General features: G+C 33.4%; 1 protein-coding gene across 3 annotated transcripts in view; it reads right to left on the reverse strand.

The window, feature by feature from the left end:
- Positions 1 to 400: 400 nt before the first annotated feature.
- Positions 401 to 13,767, reverse strand: part of PHIP (pleckstrin homology domain interacting protein) — a 135,501-nt gene continuing 122,134 nt past the window's right edge. Inside the window, exons 35-39 of one of the 3 annotated variants that reach the window (XM_034991212.1) lie at positions 12,517 to 12,669; positions 11,466 to 11,629; positions 10,755 to 11,014; positions 10,043 to 10,240; positions 401 to 5,897 (exon numbers count right to left, since the gene is read on the reverse strand). In XM_034991212.1, coding sequence (XP_034847103.1) covers positions 5,260 to 5,897; positions 10,043 to 10,240; positions 10,755 to 11,014; positions 11,466 to 11,629; positions 12,517 to 12,669 — 1,413 coding nt within the window. In that variant the 3' untranslated portion in view covers positions 401 to 5,259. The remainder of the gene's footprint in view (positions 5,898 to 10,042; positions 10,241 to 10,754; positions 11,015 to 11,465; positions 11,630 to 12,516; positions 12,670 to 13,767) is intronic. The other 2 variants (XM_034991209.1, XM_034991211.1) reach the window with 2 other exon arrangements.

A 13,767-nucleotide genomic window follows, 5' to 3' on the forward strand; every position in this document is an offset into this window, starting at 1 on the left:
TCAGTTAAGCGACACACTCTTGGTTTCAGCTCAGGTCATGATCTCAGGGTGGTGAGATCAAGTCCCAAGTTGGGCTCTGCTCACCAGAGTCTCCTTGAAATTCTCTCTCTCCCTCTCCCTCTACTCCCTTTTGCTCACTGAGGTGCGCATGTGCACACGCTCTCTCTCAAATAAACAAATAAATTCTTTAAAAAAAAAAAGGCCAAGGACTTATTTTCAACCTTTGGTTATTTTGGAATTAGGGTACCCACAACTGGTTAGTAACTTTAACATTCTGCTAAATAGGGCATTTACATAATAGCTCTTTTGGTACAGTGCCTGTTGAAATGATGCACTTAGTGCTAATGTGTTACCTCCCCCCTCCCCCCAAAAAGCAAATAAATCAGGAGGCTCTACAAAATAGCTTAGAAAAACAAGTTTTCTATTTATTTAAAAATAAGTTTGTAGTTACTACATTGCAGGGACAGGAATTCTTACACATACATTCTAGTTTGTATAAAAGGATTCAAAGAATTATGCATCAAAACTAACATAGAAAGTGTCCACATAACAGTAAAGAAAGGTCCAATCAATATGTACAAAAAGAAAGGGCACTGCTATTCTGGTGTGAGACTGCCATTTATAACATGATACTCCAGGTTTCTGGAAGGAAAAAAACAAAAACCTTAATAAAGCTAAATAATTTGTCTTTAAACTCTGTGTTACTTATTACATACAACAGATTTGCTTGTGTTTAACATTGTTTTCTGTACAAAATAAGTATAATTTTAATTTGAAAATGTGTCAGTTTCAACTTTAACCCTCTAGGTCAGTTACTTTTAAAAAATTGAGCTACATTCTACACGTCTAAATATCGTGTGACAGGATTTAACAGTTTTCTAAAGGATCTTTAATAAAGACCTCATCTTCTTGCAGTTTTAATATGGTCCAAAAATGTAACTTTGTATTTTGCCTCCATTTATAGTTTACCATTGTGATTAATCAACACACACAATCTTAAAAGTAATGAGCATGTGTGTGCCTCTCTGCATCATATCATGTGTACTATATATCATCTCAAACCTATTCTCTTAGCTCCTTAAATGTAGAAACTCATAGCCACCCACTATTAATGTATTTGGTTTTGTGCCATATAAAGGTTAATTTCCTGATGATTTTATCTGCATTAAAAAAGTATTTCAACACAGAGCTATCAAAACTAAAAATAATATATATTTATAGCTCATAATATTTTCTAGTTGTTTTACTGCAGTGTGTACAAGATTTATCTCTGGAGCGTCAAAAGTGGTACTTACAGTCTTCTGACTCAATTTGACCTCTTCTTGGTTACTGTACATAGTACAAAATATCATCTGTAGTGCTTTGCTCAGTATAATTAAGAACATAAGTAGTTTCTTAGTAAACTTAGTTCAAATCACTTGGAAATTTGGGGAACTGAGGGGAAGTGCAAGGAGGAAAGTAAGGAAAAGGTGTATTTTTCTAATTTTAATAGGAAAATAAATTCTCACCTAAATATAACTAAACCACATCACAACCTGTTATGTAAAAAATACTTTCTTAAATACTTTTTTAGTATGGGGACAATTCACAGAACATAAAATTAATTCCCCTTTTATGACTTTTAAAATCATGTTATTTCCTGCATATAAGGAGAATGCTTATAGCCCTTTAAACACTCAAGTATCTTGGTCCCTTCAACCTACTTAAAAATAAATTTCAGGTGAACAAAAACATTCAGAATAACAATTTGTTTTCATTAGATAGAAAACAAAATCAAAATTGCTTCCAATTGACATGTGAGAGATACATAGGTATGTATGGATAAAATGGAATGCTAGAATTAAATACTATTAACTAGAGGAACTAATTTATAAGTCAGATTTTTAAAACATGTAAATGTGAATATCACATAAGCAAAAATGTTACTTGAATACATTTGTTAAAACGTCTGATTAATATACTACACTGCAGGTAAGGGGCAGTTCTAGATGTTAACACAACTGCTGCATGAGGATCTTTTTGCAGACCAGTCTATCTTATGCAATTCACTTCCAAGTGATACTAAATCCAGCTAAACTCGTATCTCAGATGTGACATGATCAAGCTCACGATTATCCTATAGTTATTCTAATTAAAGGAGGAAGATACTTTCATAACAATGTTAACAAATAGTCTTCAGATTTGTGAAGCTCTGCCAATAATAACAATGGAAACAAGACCAACATTCTTTAGTACATAAATTTATGCAGAAAACAATCTAATGACATAATAGCAGATTGCAAAGGATAAAATTTTAAGAAGGTATATATCTATTGCCCAGAGTTGTGAGGCTGTAATTAAACTGAATGTTTAAACTGCTCATTTGCAACATTTGTAAGATTTGATTGGGACTGGAGACTGTTGGGGTGGAGACAATATTAGGGTTAGGGACTTAAAAATATATAAATTGATTTATATTTTCCATGTATTCTGAAACTTTCAATAAACTTGAGGTTTCTATTGCTCACCTAAGAAAACTGCCAACATTTCCTTTTGGCCTACAAAGAGTACATACATGGTGTCACTGTCTCAAAGAGGATATTTTTCCAGTAGTTTTGATATTTGGTCAAACAGAACAAAAATATGATGATGACTTAAATTTCTCAATTCAACTTTTACAATGTATAGAAGCTAAATTATAAAAATATAAAATCTAAATATATCTGGTATTACGAATACGTTTTTAAGTGTTTCAATTACAAAGAATCTGAATCCAAGCCATTTTTGCTTTACTAAGAAACCAGTGTCTAATGATGTCCAAATAAGGTCATAAATATACAGTGTCTTTAGAACAGGAACAGTACATTTACTTGTTGCAGGTAAGATGGTAAATATTCATTTCTTTGCTCAAGAGTTAGAACCAATCCATACATCATACTAGAGGTATATTCCACTCTAAGACTGTGTACGCTCTTCTTCTGTACACACCTTAAAACTATACACGTAATTTTTACAAAAATGGATTTATAGTCTATTATTTTTTTCCAACACAATGCAGATAACATCAGGAAATTACATGTTTCAAATAGATTGCCTTCAAAAGCAACACATTACTTTAATGACTTAAATCTCAAACGTACACATTATTCTCAATAATGGTGTAACTGAAAGACTCACTTTACTATACAACCAAGCCATCCATTTCTGCATTATGAAGAGTTTAACTACTGAATTTTAATTATATAGTTAAATATATTTGTTAGAAAAAAATAAATATACAAAAACCTGAAAAATTTGAAATTATTTCTCAACTGCAAAATCTCAGCAATCCAGTTAAGATCTGGAAAATGGTTTACTTAATTTCACAGGAGGATTTCTGTACAAATTTAGTTACAAATGATCTAAAAAGCCCAAATGCATCACTTTCCATTGTTCTTCAATACAATTAAATGACGGCTAACATTTATCCCTATCAGAAACAAGTAAAGAAATAATTATGTAATGTATTTTGCCAAGGTTCAATTAAAGACTTTATTTTTCTACATCAGGGTCATGCTGATACATATTTTCCCATCCTCAGTTTTTAAAAATGTAGTATCTGAAAATTTTGGTTACATTTTTGTACCATACCAGTCCTCAGAAAATACTACATTCTTTAAACTTTTTAAAAAATGGACAATAATTTTTAAACAATAGAAATGGTATTTATGTTGGTTTTTAAGGTATAAAATAACTAACTGTACCATAAACAAATAAATAACTGCTTTCCTTTTCCATAGCAGTACATATAGCAATACATTCTCCTAAGTCATATAGTTATCATTTACAATAGACAACTTAATTTTACTAATGATGCAAAAAATAATAGAATACAAGGCACAATCATTAAATGGAATTTTTCTTTAGGGTGTATACTGACATACCAGCGTGATAAGGATACCATAAAAAGTGCAGAAAAAACACAATGTGCAATGAGACCACTGTATAAAACATGATTGCATAAAAAGTGATTTGGCCTATTTTAACCTTTAATAATTGAAAATAACCAATCTTCCCCTTAAAATTAAACTATAAAGTATGACATTTTAAAATTATTTTTATTCTACCACTATCTAAAAAATCCTGAAAAAAGAATTTATACCTGGGTAATAGTATATAAGTATGTGTTTGTATATATATTTAATTATACCCATTTATCAATATATACACATACACACACAGACACATTTCTTTGTAAGTCATTTTAGCCTATTAGATATGTCTAAAGTTTAGAAACGACATCAATCCAGATCAACAAGTAAACATCAAATCCCATACCTTTTTCCTGTATTTTCCTTGAATCCTTTAACCACTTAAACATTTTCTCTAAAACATCTCTGTCAAAGGACCCACCAGTGCATTATTTTCTACTATTAAGTACCAAAAAAAAGATACATCTCAGCATAACTCTTTTTAATAACGTGCTCTTTAGAATAATATATAGCCTTTCCAATATTGAAAAGTGTATGCTGTCCTGACAGTCAAAAACAGGCTTTCCACTGCACTGATTCTCAGTCTTTGGCACAATAAACAGAGATTGAGTGATTGATATAAGAATCAAGGTCTGAAAAATTAGACAGTCAAATGTTTTCCAATGTGGATATGTTTCCTTTTCATAAGTACATTTTCTCTTACGTTTGGCAGAAATGGAATACAGCAAAAGCCTTGTCTAGATTCTTTGTAGATGAACATTCTATAATTAAAATTAAACTTTTTAGGGTTATCAAATGGTGGGAATTTTATATTTATCTTTAGAGGAAACACACTTCTTAATTTACTGCTACTCTGGTAACATCTGTCTTCCTAGGGGCACGACTTCTGTATCCATAGAAATGTACCTGGCTTGGTCAAAAATAATTCATTTTAACATGAAATGCTCTATCACTAGGAATATTATGCTCCTCAAGAGTGTAGCAGAACTGTCTTTTCCAGAAATAAACTGGGAATTCATTATAGGTCCTCAATTTCTTTTGTTTCAAACAGTGAATGAAATGAATGTTGAAATGCATAACCTACCTAAGGGCAATAAATAGCAAACATTTAAAATATATATGTATATATTTATATATATATATATTCATTTAAAGAAGTGAAGTGTCTTGTAAGTTTGTTTGTTTTTTTGCAAATCAAATCATAACATTCCCTAATCCACCATAGCAGCAAGGAAGCAGAAGCCTTAGTTCTACATATTCCTTAACTGTACCTACTTTATGATTTTGAAGGAAAATATTTTGGTACAAGTTACCAACCAATTAAATTAGCTTTTGCTTTTTCAGTCAACTTTCGGACTCGTCCTCTACTAGAAGTTCCGAAAGTCAAAGAGGTGTCTTCGAACAACAGCTGCCTTTGCTCCTCTTCAGAATCCTCCTCATTATAGAAAGCTGTCCTTCGACCTTGGTTTCTAGTTCTCATGTGGGGCTCAGAGCCTTTAAGTTCCTCAAACTCTTCTTCCTCATCCATAGGATCATCTGTCTTTCTTCGGTTACTTCTCCTTAGCATTTTAACACTTGTAGGAACTATGAGATCTGAATCTAGTTTTTGTGTCTTCATCTTCCTTTTCGGTTTTCTGCCTCCACGACTTTTCTTCTGTAACAAATCCTCCTTTACAGTATTAGTTTCAGAAAGAAAACTGCATGTTGAAGAAGGAACTACTTCATCTCTGATTGAATGCACATTATTTTGCTCTGAATTTTCTGGCTTTGCATACTGTAGCTTTTTGGGCTTTCTACCCCTTTTCTTGTGTGTAACTTCACCACTGTTGGTATTAACTTCTACCTTAGGCTTCCTTCCAGGTCCTCTCTTCACAAGTTTGGATGGCTGCCCTCCATGGCCATTTACTTGAATGCTTCCTGGTATGAGAGCATTGTTCTTACAATCTGCTAAAAAGGAACAACAGCACACTTAATATATGGAATTGCTTTTTTTACTTGACCCTCAAACTAGTCATTAAGGACATTGCTATAATGTAATAACATAATTCTAATTTTTGTTTTTACTAAAATGAGAAGAACCACCACCACAGGCTGAGAGTTTAATGATCTTATTTTCTACTTGAAACTCACAGAGGAGGACAGATCCTCAATGAAATCATTAATGACCTCACATGAGGGAAATGATACTCAGAACAAATAAATAACCTGTTAATACTATAAATTATGATCGAGCTGGGGATCAGCCAAGACTTCTCATTCCACTATTACCTTTACTACATGCTCTAATATAAAAGCATTGTTTCCATTACACAAAATGACCCTGTATACTTGTATGCAGCTTAGCAACCACAAAGAACTTTGTTTACCTCATTAAAAAGTCTCCTGTATTCCTACCTTTAAGCAGCTCAATTATGGAAAATGATCTTAGTATAAAATCCATGACATTTTAACTTGGTAATCTGAATACATAAGCATATCATCCTTTCTACTTACCTCTAATCACTTTTTCCTACTAGGGATGGAATAAAAAGGGACTATCAAGACTGGAATGATTCTCACTCTTATTTGATCCCTTTTTGGATGTGATCATCATACCCTCTTCTAGTATCACAGAAGAGTTTACAGTCTAAATATTTCCTTATGTCCCTTAGAAGTAAAAGGGACCTCCTCTTGTAGTAATCCTACCACATAAGAAGTTTCAGAGTACATCTACTGGAATAATTTACATCAATTATTCTCCAGAAAAACTACCATGCCTTTGATATTCTTCATCTGTCCTAACTATAAGAGTAGAAACAAGTTACTCTTGGTCATGAACTAGGTTCTCAGAATTGTTTAAAAAGGATGAAATAAATAACAGCAGTTTTCTTCACTCACAGGCTCTTTGAAATAGTCCTATATCCTTATGTAATTGAATGGCAAACAACTGATTTATTATCATAAGCAGTACTAACTCCATATATCAATCAAATCTATTATGTATGCCACCATTATAATTGTAACAAATTCCATGATAAAGGTTATTATGCTTTGTAAAAAAAAAGATCAGAAAATTAATCTAGAGATCAAATTCTAAATCTACAGGATCTAGAGATCATGATGAACTGCCCTTCTGTGTTAAAAAAATGCTATTACCCCATCAGATGAAGGAAAAAGGTGATAAACATGTATTACCATTAACTTTTTCCTTCAAAGTTCTGAGATTTTTTTATTTGGTTGTGATGGGTGATCTGCAATGCAATATTCTAGAGGAAATCCATAAAGAGATGAAAACTGCTTTTAAAGTGAATGCTTCTTCATAATGTTCATAATGGAATTTTTTTGGTCACAGGTTTGAATTACACTTCATAAGTATCACAGAAAAAAATCAAGGTCACAAGAGGTCAGAGGCAGAAGGAAAAGGCAAAACCCTCATTTCCTGACCCCCAGAGTACAAATAATTTTCTTTAGTGGTTTTCTGGCATAATGAAGGAAAGGGGAACAGGGAGAAATGTAGTGTCTGTGTGTGTGTGTGTGTGTATGAATAAAGTAATTATTTTTTCTAACACACAGTTACACTTAACCTAAGAATTCTATATATCTTGTTTTACATTAAGACTACTGACAAGGAATCTTAAGATCCAGTCCATGTACCCACTATAGAAATTCTAGAGTGTGACTTCAAGGACTCCATGAACTTCTTGAAATGGTCCAAATTTTGTGTGAATACACCTATATGCATTTCCTGGGGGAAAGAACTACAGGTTTCATCAACATTACAAAGCAATACATAAACTAAAAAGGTTAAGAACTAATGCAGCTCTATGTGGACCTGTGTTCAGTAAGGTAGTTACTAACCATGTGGCTACTGAGCACTTGAAACACAGCTATGCAATTAAGGAACTGAATTTTTAATTAAATTTAAATGTGAATACTGAAGCATTGTACATTTTGAAATACTGATTTCATGTTGAAATATTTTGGACATAATGGAGTAAATAATTAAAATTGGTCATTTCACCTGTTATTATTGCATGTAGTAGCTACTAGAACACTTAAACCATGTATATGTCATGGTTTATATTTCGCCTGGACAGCACTGCCTCTTGATTCTAATAGTTAATCCAGGTGTCAATATTTATGTAATAAGTCATTATTAATGACTTACTAGCTTATTGTATTTCTATACTGTACTGGTAACTCTTGTATATTTGTGATACTCAAAACTTATATCTCCCTATCATAATGTTAGAACCAATTCACTATATACATTTGATTTTTGTAGGGTTCAAAGTGACAGAGGCAAGGCCAATATACTATACAAAACTTTTAATTTAGTTCAGAAAGGAAGCAAATATAAAAATATAAAACACTCATATATACAAAGTCATTTGCTTCTTTATTCAGTACATGTGTTGCCCAAGTGAGCACATTTGCTTCTTTATTCACTTACTGTCCATTATATACTAAGTACAGGTGATTAGAAAAAGTAATTAAACAGGAGTTCAGATTCTACTGGATACAGACACATGTAAAGAATACTCTACCACAAAAAGCAATGAACAGGGTGTTCTGGGAACATAAAAGATGAAGTGCTTGATTCGGTCTAAAGAACCCAAGAAGCAGCTTCCTAGAGTAGATGCTATTTCAAAGTGAGACTTGAAAGGTTCAAGAAACCATTAAATTGGGAGGAAAAAAAGACATTCCAAATAAAGAAGAAAAGGGCAATGAAAATTCAGGGACTTCCAAGTTGTAGGATACCTGGCACATAAAAAGGAGAAAGTAAAGAAAGCTGGAATGTTAGGCAACAGCCAAGTAATGAAGAGTCTTATATAATAGGCAAAAACATTAAAACTGATTCCACATGATTTGAAAGCAGGGAAGGATTTGAAGTGTGTGGGCATGCGTGCACAAGATGTGCTGGAGATAAATAAATGATGAGAAAGATCAATTTTGCACAATGTGGAAGATGGACTGGGTGAGGAAGAGCCAAGAACGGAAACAGTGAGACCAGTTAGGAAACTAGGACAATAGTCCAGGTGAGAAATTATGTCGGCCTGAATTAAGAACACAGAAGTGAGAGGAGGAATGGATTTCAGAGATATTAAGGAAGCAGAAATAACAAGAACTAATGATTATGATGTAGATCTGGAAGAGAAGGCCAGATGATTCCCTCATTTTAAGTTTATGCAGGGGGTAGATCCCAACGCCATTCATCAAAAAGAGAATGTATCAGTAGAAAAATTAAATTTTGAGAGGTTGCTGAGGAGAATGTTCATGAGGAAACTGTTTAAGCGTACTTCAGAATTCATGATACAAAATGCTTATTTTTGAGCTGCTTACTGCCAGCAAGCCATAATTCTTTTAACATGTCACAGGATGTATTATATCAGTTACTTTCTCCATTTTTCAAACAAAGTCTTTATAATGAAAATCTGCAGATGCAAGAATCTGGAAGCTTAACTCTAAAGGGTTAAAAGTTGTATGACAGAATAGAGGTTGGGCTGTTGTCTACCCTAATGAGTTACCATTTAGTGAAGGGCAGTGTGCTGAATTTTGTGATGTAAGAACTTAATTTTTCTAGAAAAGTAAAGACTGCTACACTGGGTTAATTAAATCCAATTTAATTTAAACTTCTTGAATACACTTTTTTCCTTTTTTTAAGATTTTATTTATTTGAAAGCGAGAGCCTGAGAGAGAGATCACAAGCAGGGGGGGAAGGGGTAGAGGGAGAAGACAGGGAGCCCCTTCCGAGCCAAAGGCAAAGACTGAGCCACCCAGGCGCCCCTGAATACACTTTTTAAGGTGTTGTAATAATGAAGTCAGAACTATTTAATTTACATTACTAAAAGCCTTTGATTCTAGAATTTGTTTTTATTTCCATATAGCAATTTTTATGGCTTTTAATTTAATGTTTAATGACAATACAGTTTGCTTTGGGCACAAAGCTGCAAATCAAGAGATGTCTCACTGAATGTATCAACTAGTACAGAACGTGTAACTTTTAAATGGGCAATCTAATAAAAAGTGGATATAAATGCTACCTCTGACAAAAAGCATCATTTTTAAGAAATACCTACTATGTATCTTGGAAGATACAAATAACACCTTACCTTGCTCAATGATAGGTGATGACTTTGTAAGAGTGGATGTTTTTGAGAGTACAGATGATTTCACTTTACGTTTGACTGGCTTTTCCTTTTCCATGTTTTCTTTCGCAGAATTATTCCTAGTGCCATGACTGATACTGGATTGACCAGGGCTTGAAAGAGTATTCAAGGTTTTGGAATGTTTCACAGAATTCTCTAGAACTAAAACACACACACACACACACACACACGATTAAAAACTAAGAGTTATTTAACCTAAAAACAAGCAAGGAGGTTGGGATTATTTCTAACCTGGATTGCTTGAATTAGCCAAAAGGATAAAACCTAGGAGGAGTTGCTTAATGCTTCCTTAGGAAATTTACTTTCAAACAGGAAAAAGGAATACACAAATATACTCTTAACAGTTTAGACCTTTTTGACGCTGTCCAGTCACTTAAAGATTATGCCTTGGCAAACTGTTACCAAGTCTGGGTACCAGGATTTAAGTTCAGGCAGTCTGGATCAGAGTTGCCATTTTTAAGCATTACTGTACACTGACATTCCTAAACCTCAATTTTTTTCTTATTAAAAACAAAACAAACAATAAAGAGAGGAAAACTAACACTGTCTGCTGGAATTTATTTACTAAAACCCAGTATAATCTCATTTGGCAAAATAAAAGCTTAAATTTAAAAATTACATATACTTCAATTTAGAAACTGTAACTGATTCTTACTTGTCTTCCCTGGCATTGCAGATGTATTAGCTTTTGAAATTAAAGTCTTTGCTGCTGAAGAAGTAGATGGTTGCTCAGTGGTAACTGGATCTATAACCACTCGATTGCTTCTGGTTCGAACTACAGAACTGGATTCTGTTTTACCATTTATCTGAGTGGCATTATGCCGTGGTGGTATTGTTCGTGTAGGTGTAGAGAATGGAGAGGTAGAGATATCGGACTTTAGCTGGGGTTTTAATGTCCTTTTTTTCCTTTCAGGGCTGTAAATAAAATAATATCATTAGTCATTCTTATAGCTTCATGTAGATGAATAAAATAGTTTTATACTGTTGGATTCAATATTTGTACTATTATGAAATATGTTAAAATATGAGATTTGTAGTGGATTTCATATGGTTGTGAGCCTTTGAAAGTGAATATTTAGTGAAGGACTGCCATAAATGCTACAGTTATATGACAGAAAGCATGATGCCATCACTATCCTAAAAATGCTGTTTTACTGTATAGATTTAGCAGTTTGAATTTAAGCACTTACACTAGTATAGCTTTAGTTAAAAGATTAAAAATCCTCCACATCTTAGGAACTTGCATGTCAAATATATCATTCTGCAATATAGGGAATAGTAAAGGAAGTATTAAAAAACACCGAGTTCTATCATTTAGATGACAAAGTTATAGATCAGTTGATGCTTTTTAAAATAAATCAAATACCTTGATGCAGCACTACTGGAAACAGAGCTGCTTCTGTTTCTTTTCTTCCTCCTTTTGGTTATTGTATTTCTTTTATGAAAACGAAGAGCAGATTTATAATCTGATAAAACTGAACTAATGTGTTCTTCAAAGAATGCAGACAGGCGCAAACTCATGCTGTAAATCTGTGATAAGAAAAGAAGTGTTTAAACATTCCTCAAAGGAAAATGCCTGTTCAGTAAATATTAACATGTAACTTATTTTTCTAGCAAAAAGTTTTAAGTTTAAACATTACCTTTTCCCAATCTCTTTGGATGAAGAGCAAAACTAAAGCACTTTTACAATTAAACTATTTTTATATTTAGATTAGAAATATTCCAAGGTTTTAGATTCTTTTCTTTTTTTTAAACATTTTAAGTAATCTCTACACCCAACAAAGACCTCAAACTTACAACCCCGAGATCAAGAGTTGCATGCTCTACCAACTAAACCAACCAGGCACCCCTCAAGATTTCAGATTCTTAGAGAAAAGCCTTAATATCAATTCCGATGGCTCATGTAGACAAAATTCCTGTGAACTCTATCACACTGAAACTATCCCTGAGGTTCTGAACCTGTTTTCCACTGCTACTTAGAATTAGCACCTATTCTTTTTCATTTCATTTCCATATATCACCCGATTGTGATGTCTTGTCTGCCCAAAGAGAGGTAAATGATATTTATAACTTTACTCATTTTTATAATTCATTCACAAAAATGCCTTTTAATTAATGCAAAAAACAGTTGGAAAAGTTAAGCCCACATAACCCTAACATATACCAGGACAATATGTATGTGATATGTATTCAAGAAAACCATTCCTAAACATTAGTGACATCCCTGTTATTTTATAGAAGGAAAGAAATAGAAAGATGTGAATTCTTTTTTCCACTAGGGTACCATTAAGAACATAATAGAAAGTCTAAATTTTTATTAAATTTTGCTCTAAATTTTAATTAAAGCAACATAGTTACTTAACCTACTTTTCTACTGATTTCATTTAAACATAAATAAAAACAATTTAATTATATACCCTTGATCTTTTGCTTGGTGTATAGGCTTTTGAATTGCTAAAAATAAGTCTGACATCTTTACATAATTCCATTGGTGACTCATAATTCCCAGCCTCTAAAGTTTCTCTAACAGTAGCAAAATCCATTGGAGTGTCAATGATGTCTCTGTAGTCCTAAGAGAAGAAAAAAAGGTGGTATTATTAACATCACTACCACAAAGTGTTACTACTCAGCACAGGGATTCACATACAATTTCTGTGATGAGTACAAGTCCTAGAACTTTTAATAATCCTTTATTTTCCTCATCAAGGCTCCTTTTCTCTAATAATTTTTTTTCATGCCCTCTCCCTATTTTATATCATTAACGGTGCTATTTTTCTTACATTATATATTTGTCTATCTGGCATCCATTCATCATAGGGCTAATTACATTAATTATATTTTTTTATTTTCTGTATTCCTGATGTTCTGATATTTTGGGTTCTTTACAGACCTGAGGAGAGACTGACCCTCCCAGGGCCAACCAATTCTTACTTCTTACAGATAGCAAAAAAGCCGCAATGAGAATACATCTTTCACATGTAAACCAACCATCTCCTTATCTAATTCCAACACACCAAGCCAGTATTTCCTCTGCCTTGAATTGTCCCAAGACTACTAGAGACCACCCCTATGCCCCCAAAGCCCACACTGGAATTATTCAAACTAGCCAGTCCTGAAGTGTTTACCCTGCTCTGTCTTGCCTTTCTCATCGAAACCCCAATAAAGGCTCTGGCTTAAGCATTAAATGACAACATCTCTGGGACTTGTCAGCACAGTAAATTTCCTTTTAAGCCCCATACTCATTTCCTCCTGTGGCAGTGTTGACTATACCATATAATACCGTATATAACATGTACATTCTTAGAACAAATGGGTATTGCATTTTGTCAAATGCATTAATTGATATGATCATGTAATTTCTCTTAATATAAGTTACACTGACAGATTTTTGAATACTGAATGAGCCTTACAACCTTGGATAAAAACCCCGTTGGTCATGGTATAAAATCATTTTTATATATTGTTGAATTCTATTTGCTGATATTTTATTAAGAATATTTGCATTTTCGGGGCGCCTGGGTGGCTCAGTCGTTAAGCGTCTGCCTTCGGCTCAGGTCATGATCCCAGGGTCCTGGGATCGAGTCCCACATCGGGCTCCCTGCTCGGCGGGAAGCCTGCTTCTCCCTCTCCCACTCCCCCTGCCTGTGTTCCCTCTCTTGCTGTATCTC

This window comes from Mirounga leonina, unplaced genomic scaffold, assembly GCF_011800145.1.
Source record: "Mirounga leonina isolate KUSES-001 unplaced genomic scaffold, KU_Mleo_1.0 Mir_53, whole genome shotgun sequence".
Lineage (NCBI taxonomy): Eukaryota > Metazoa > Chordata > Mammalia > Carnivora > Phocidae > Mirounga > Mirounga leonina.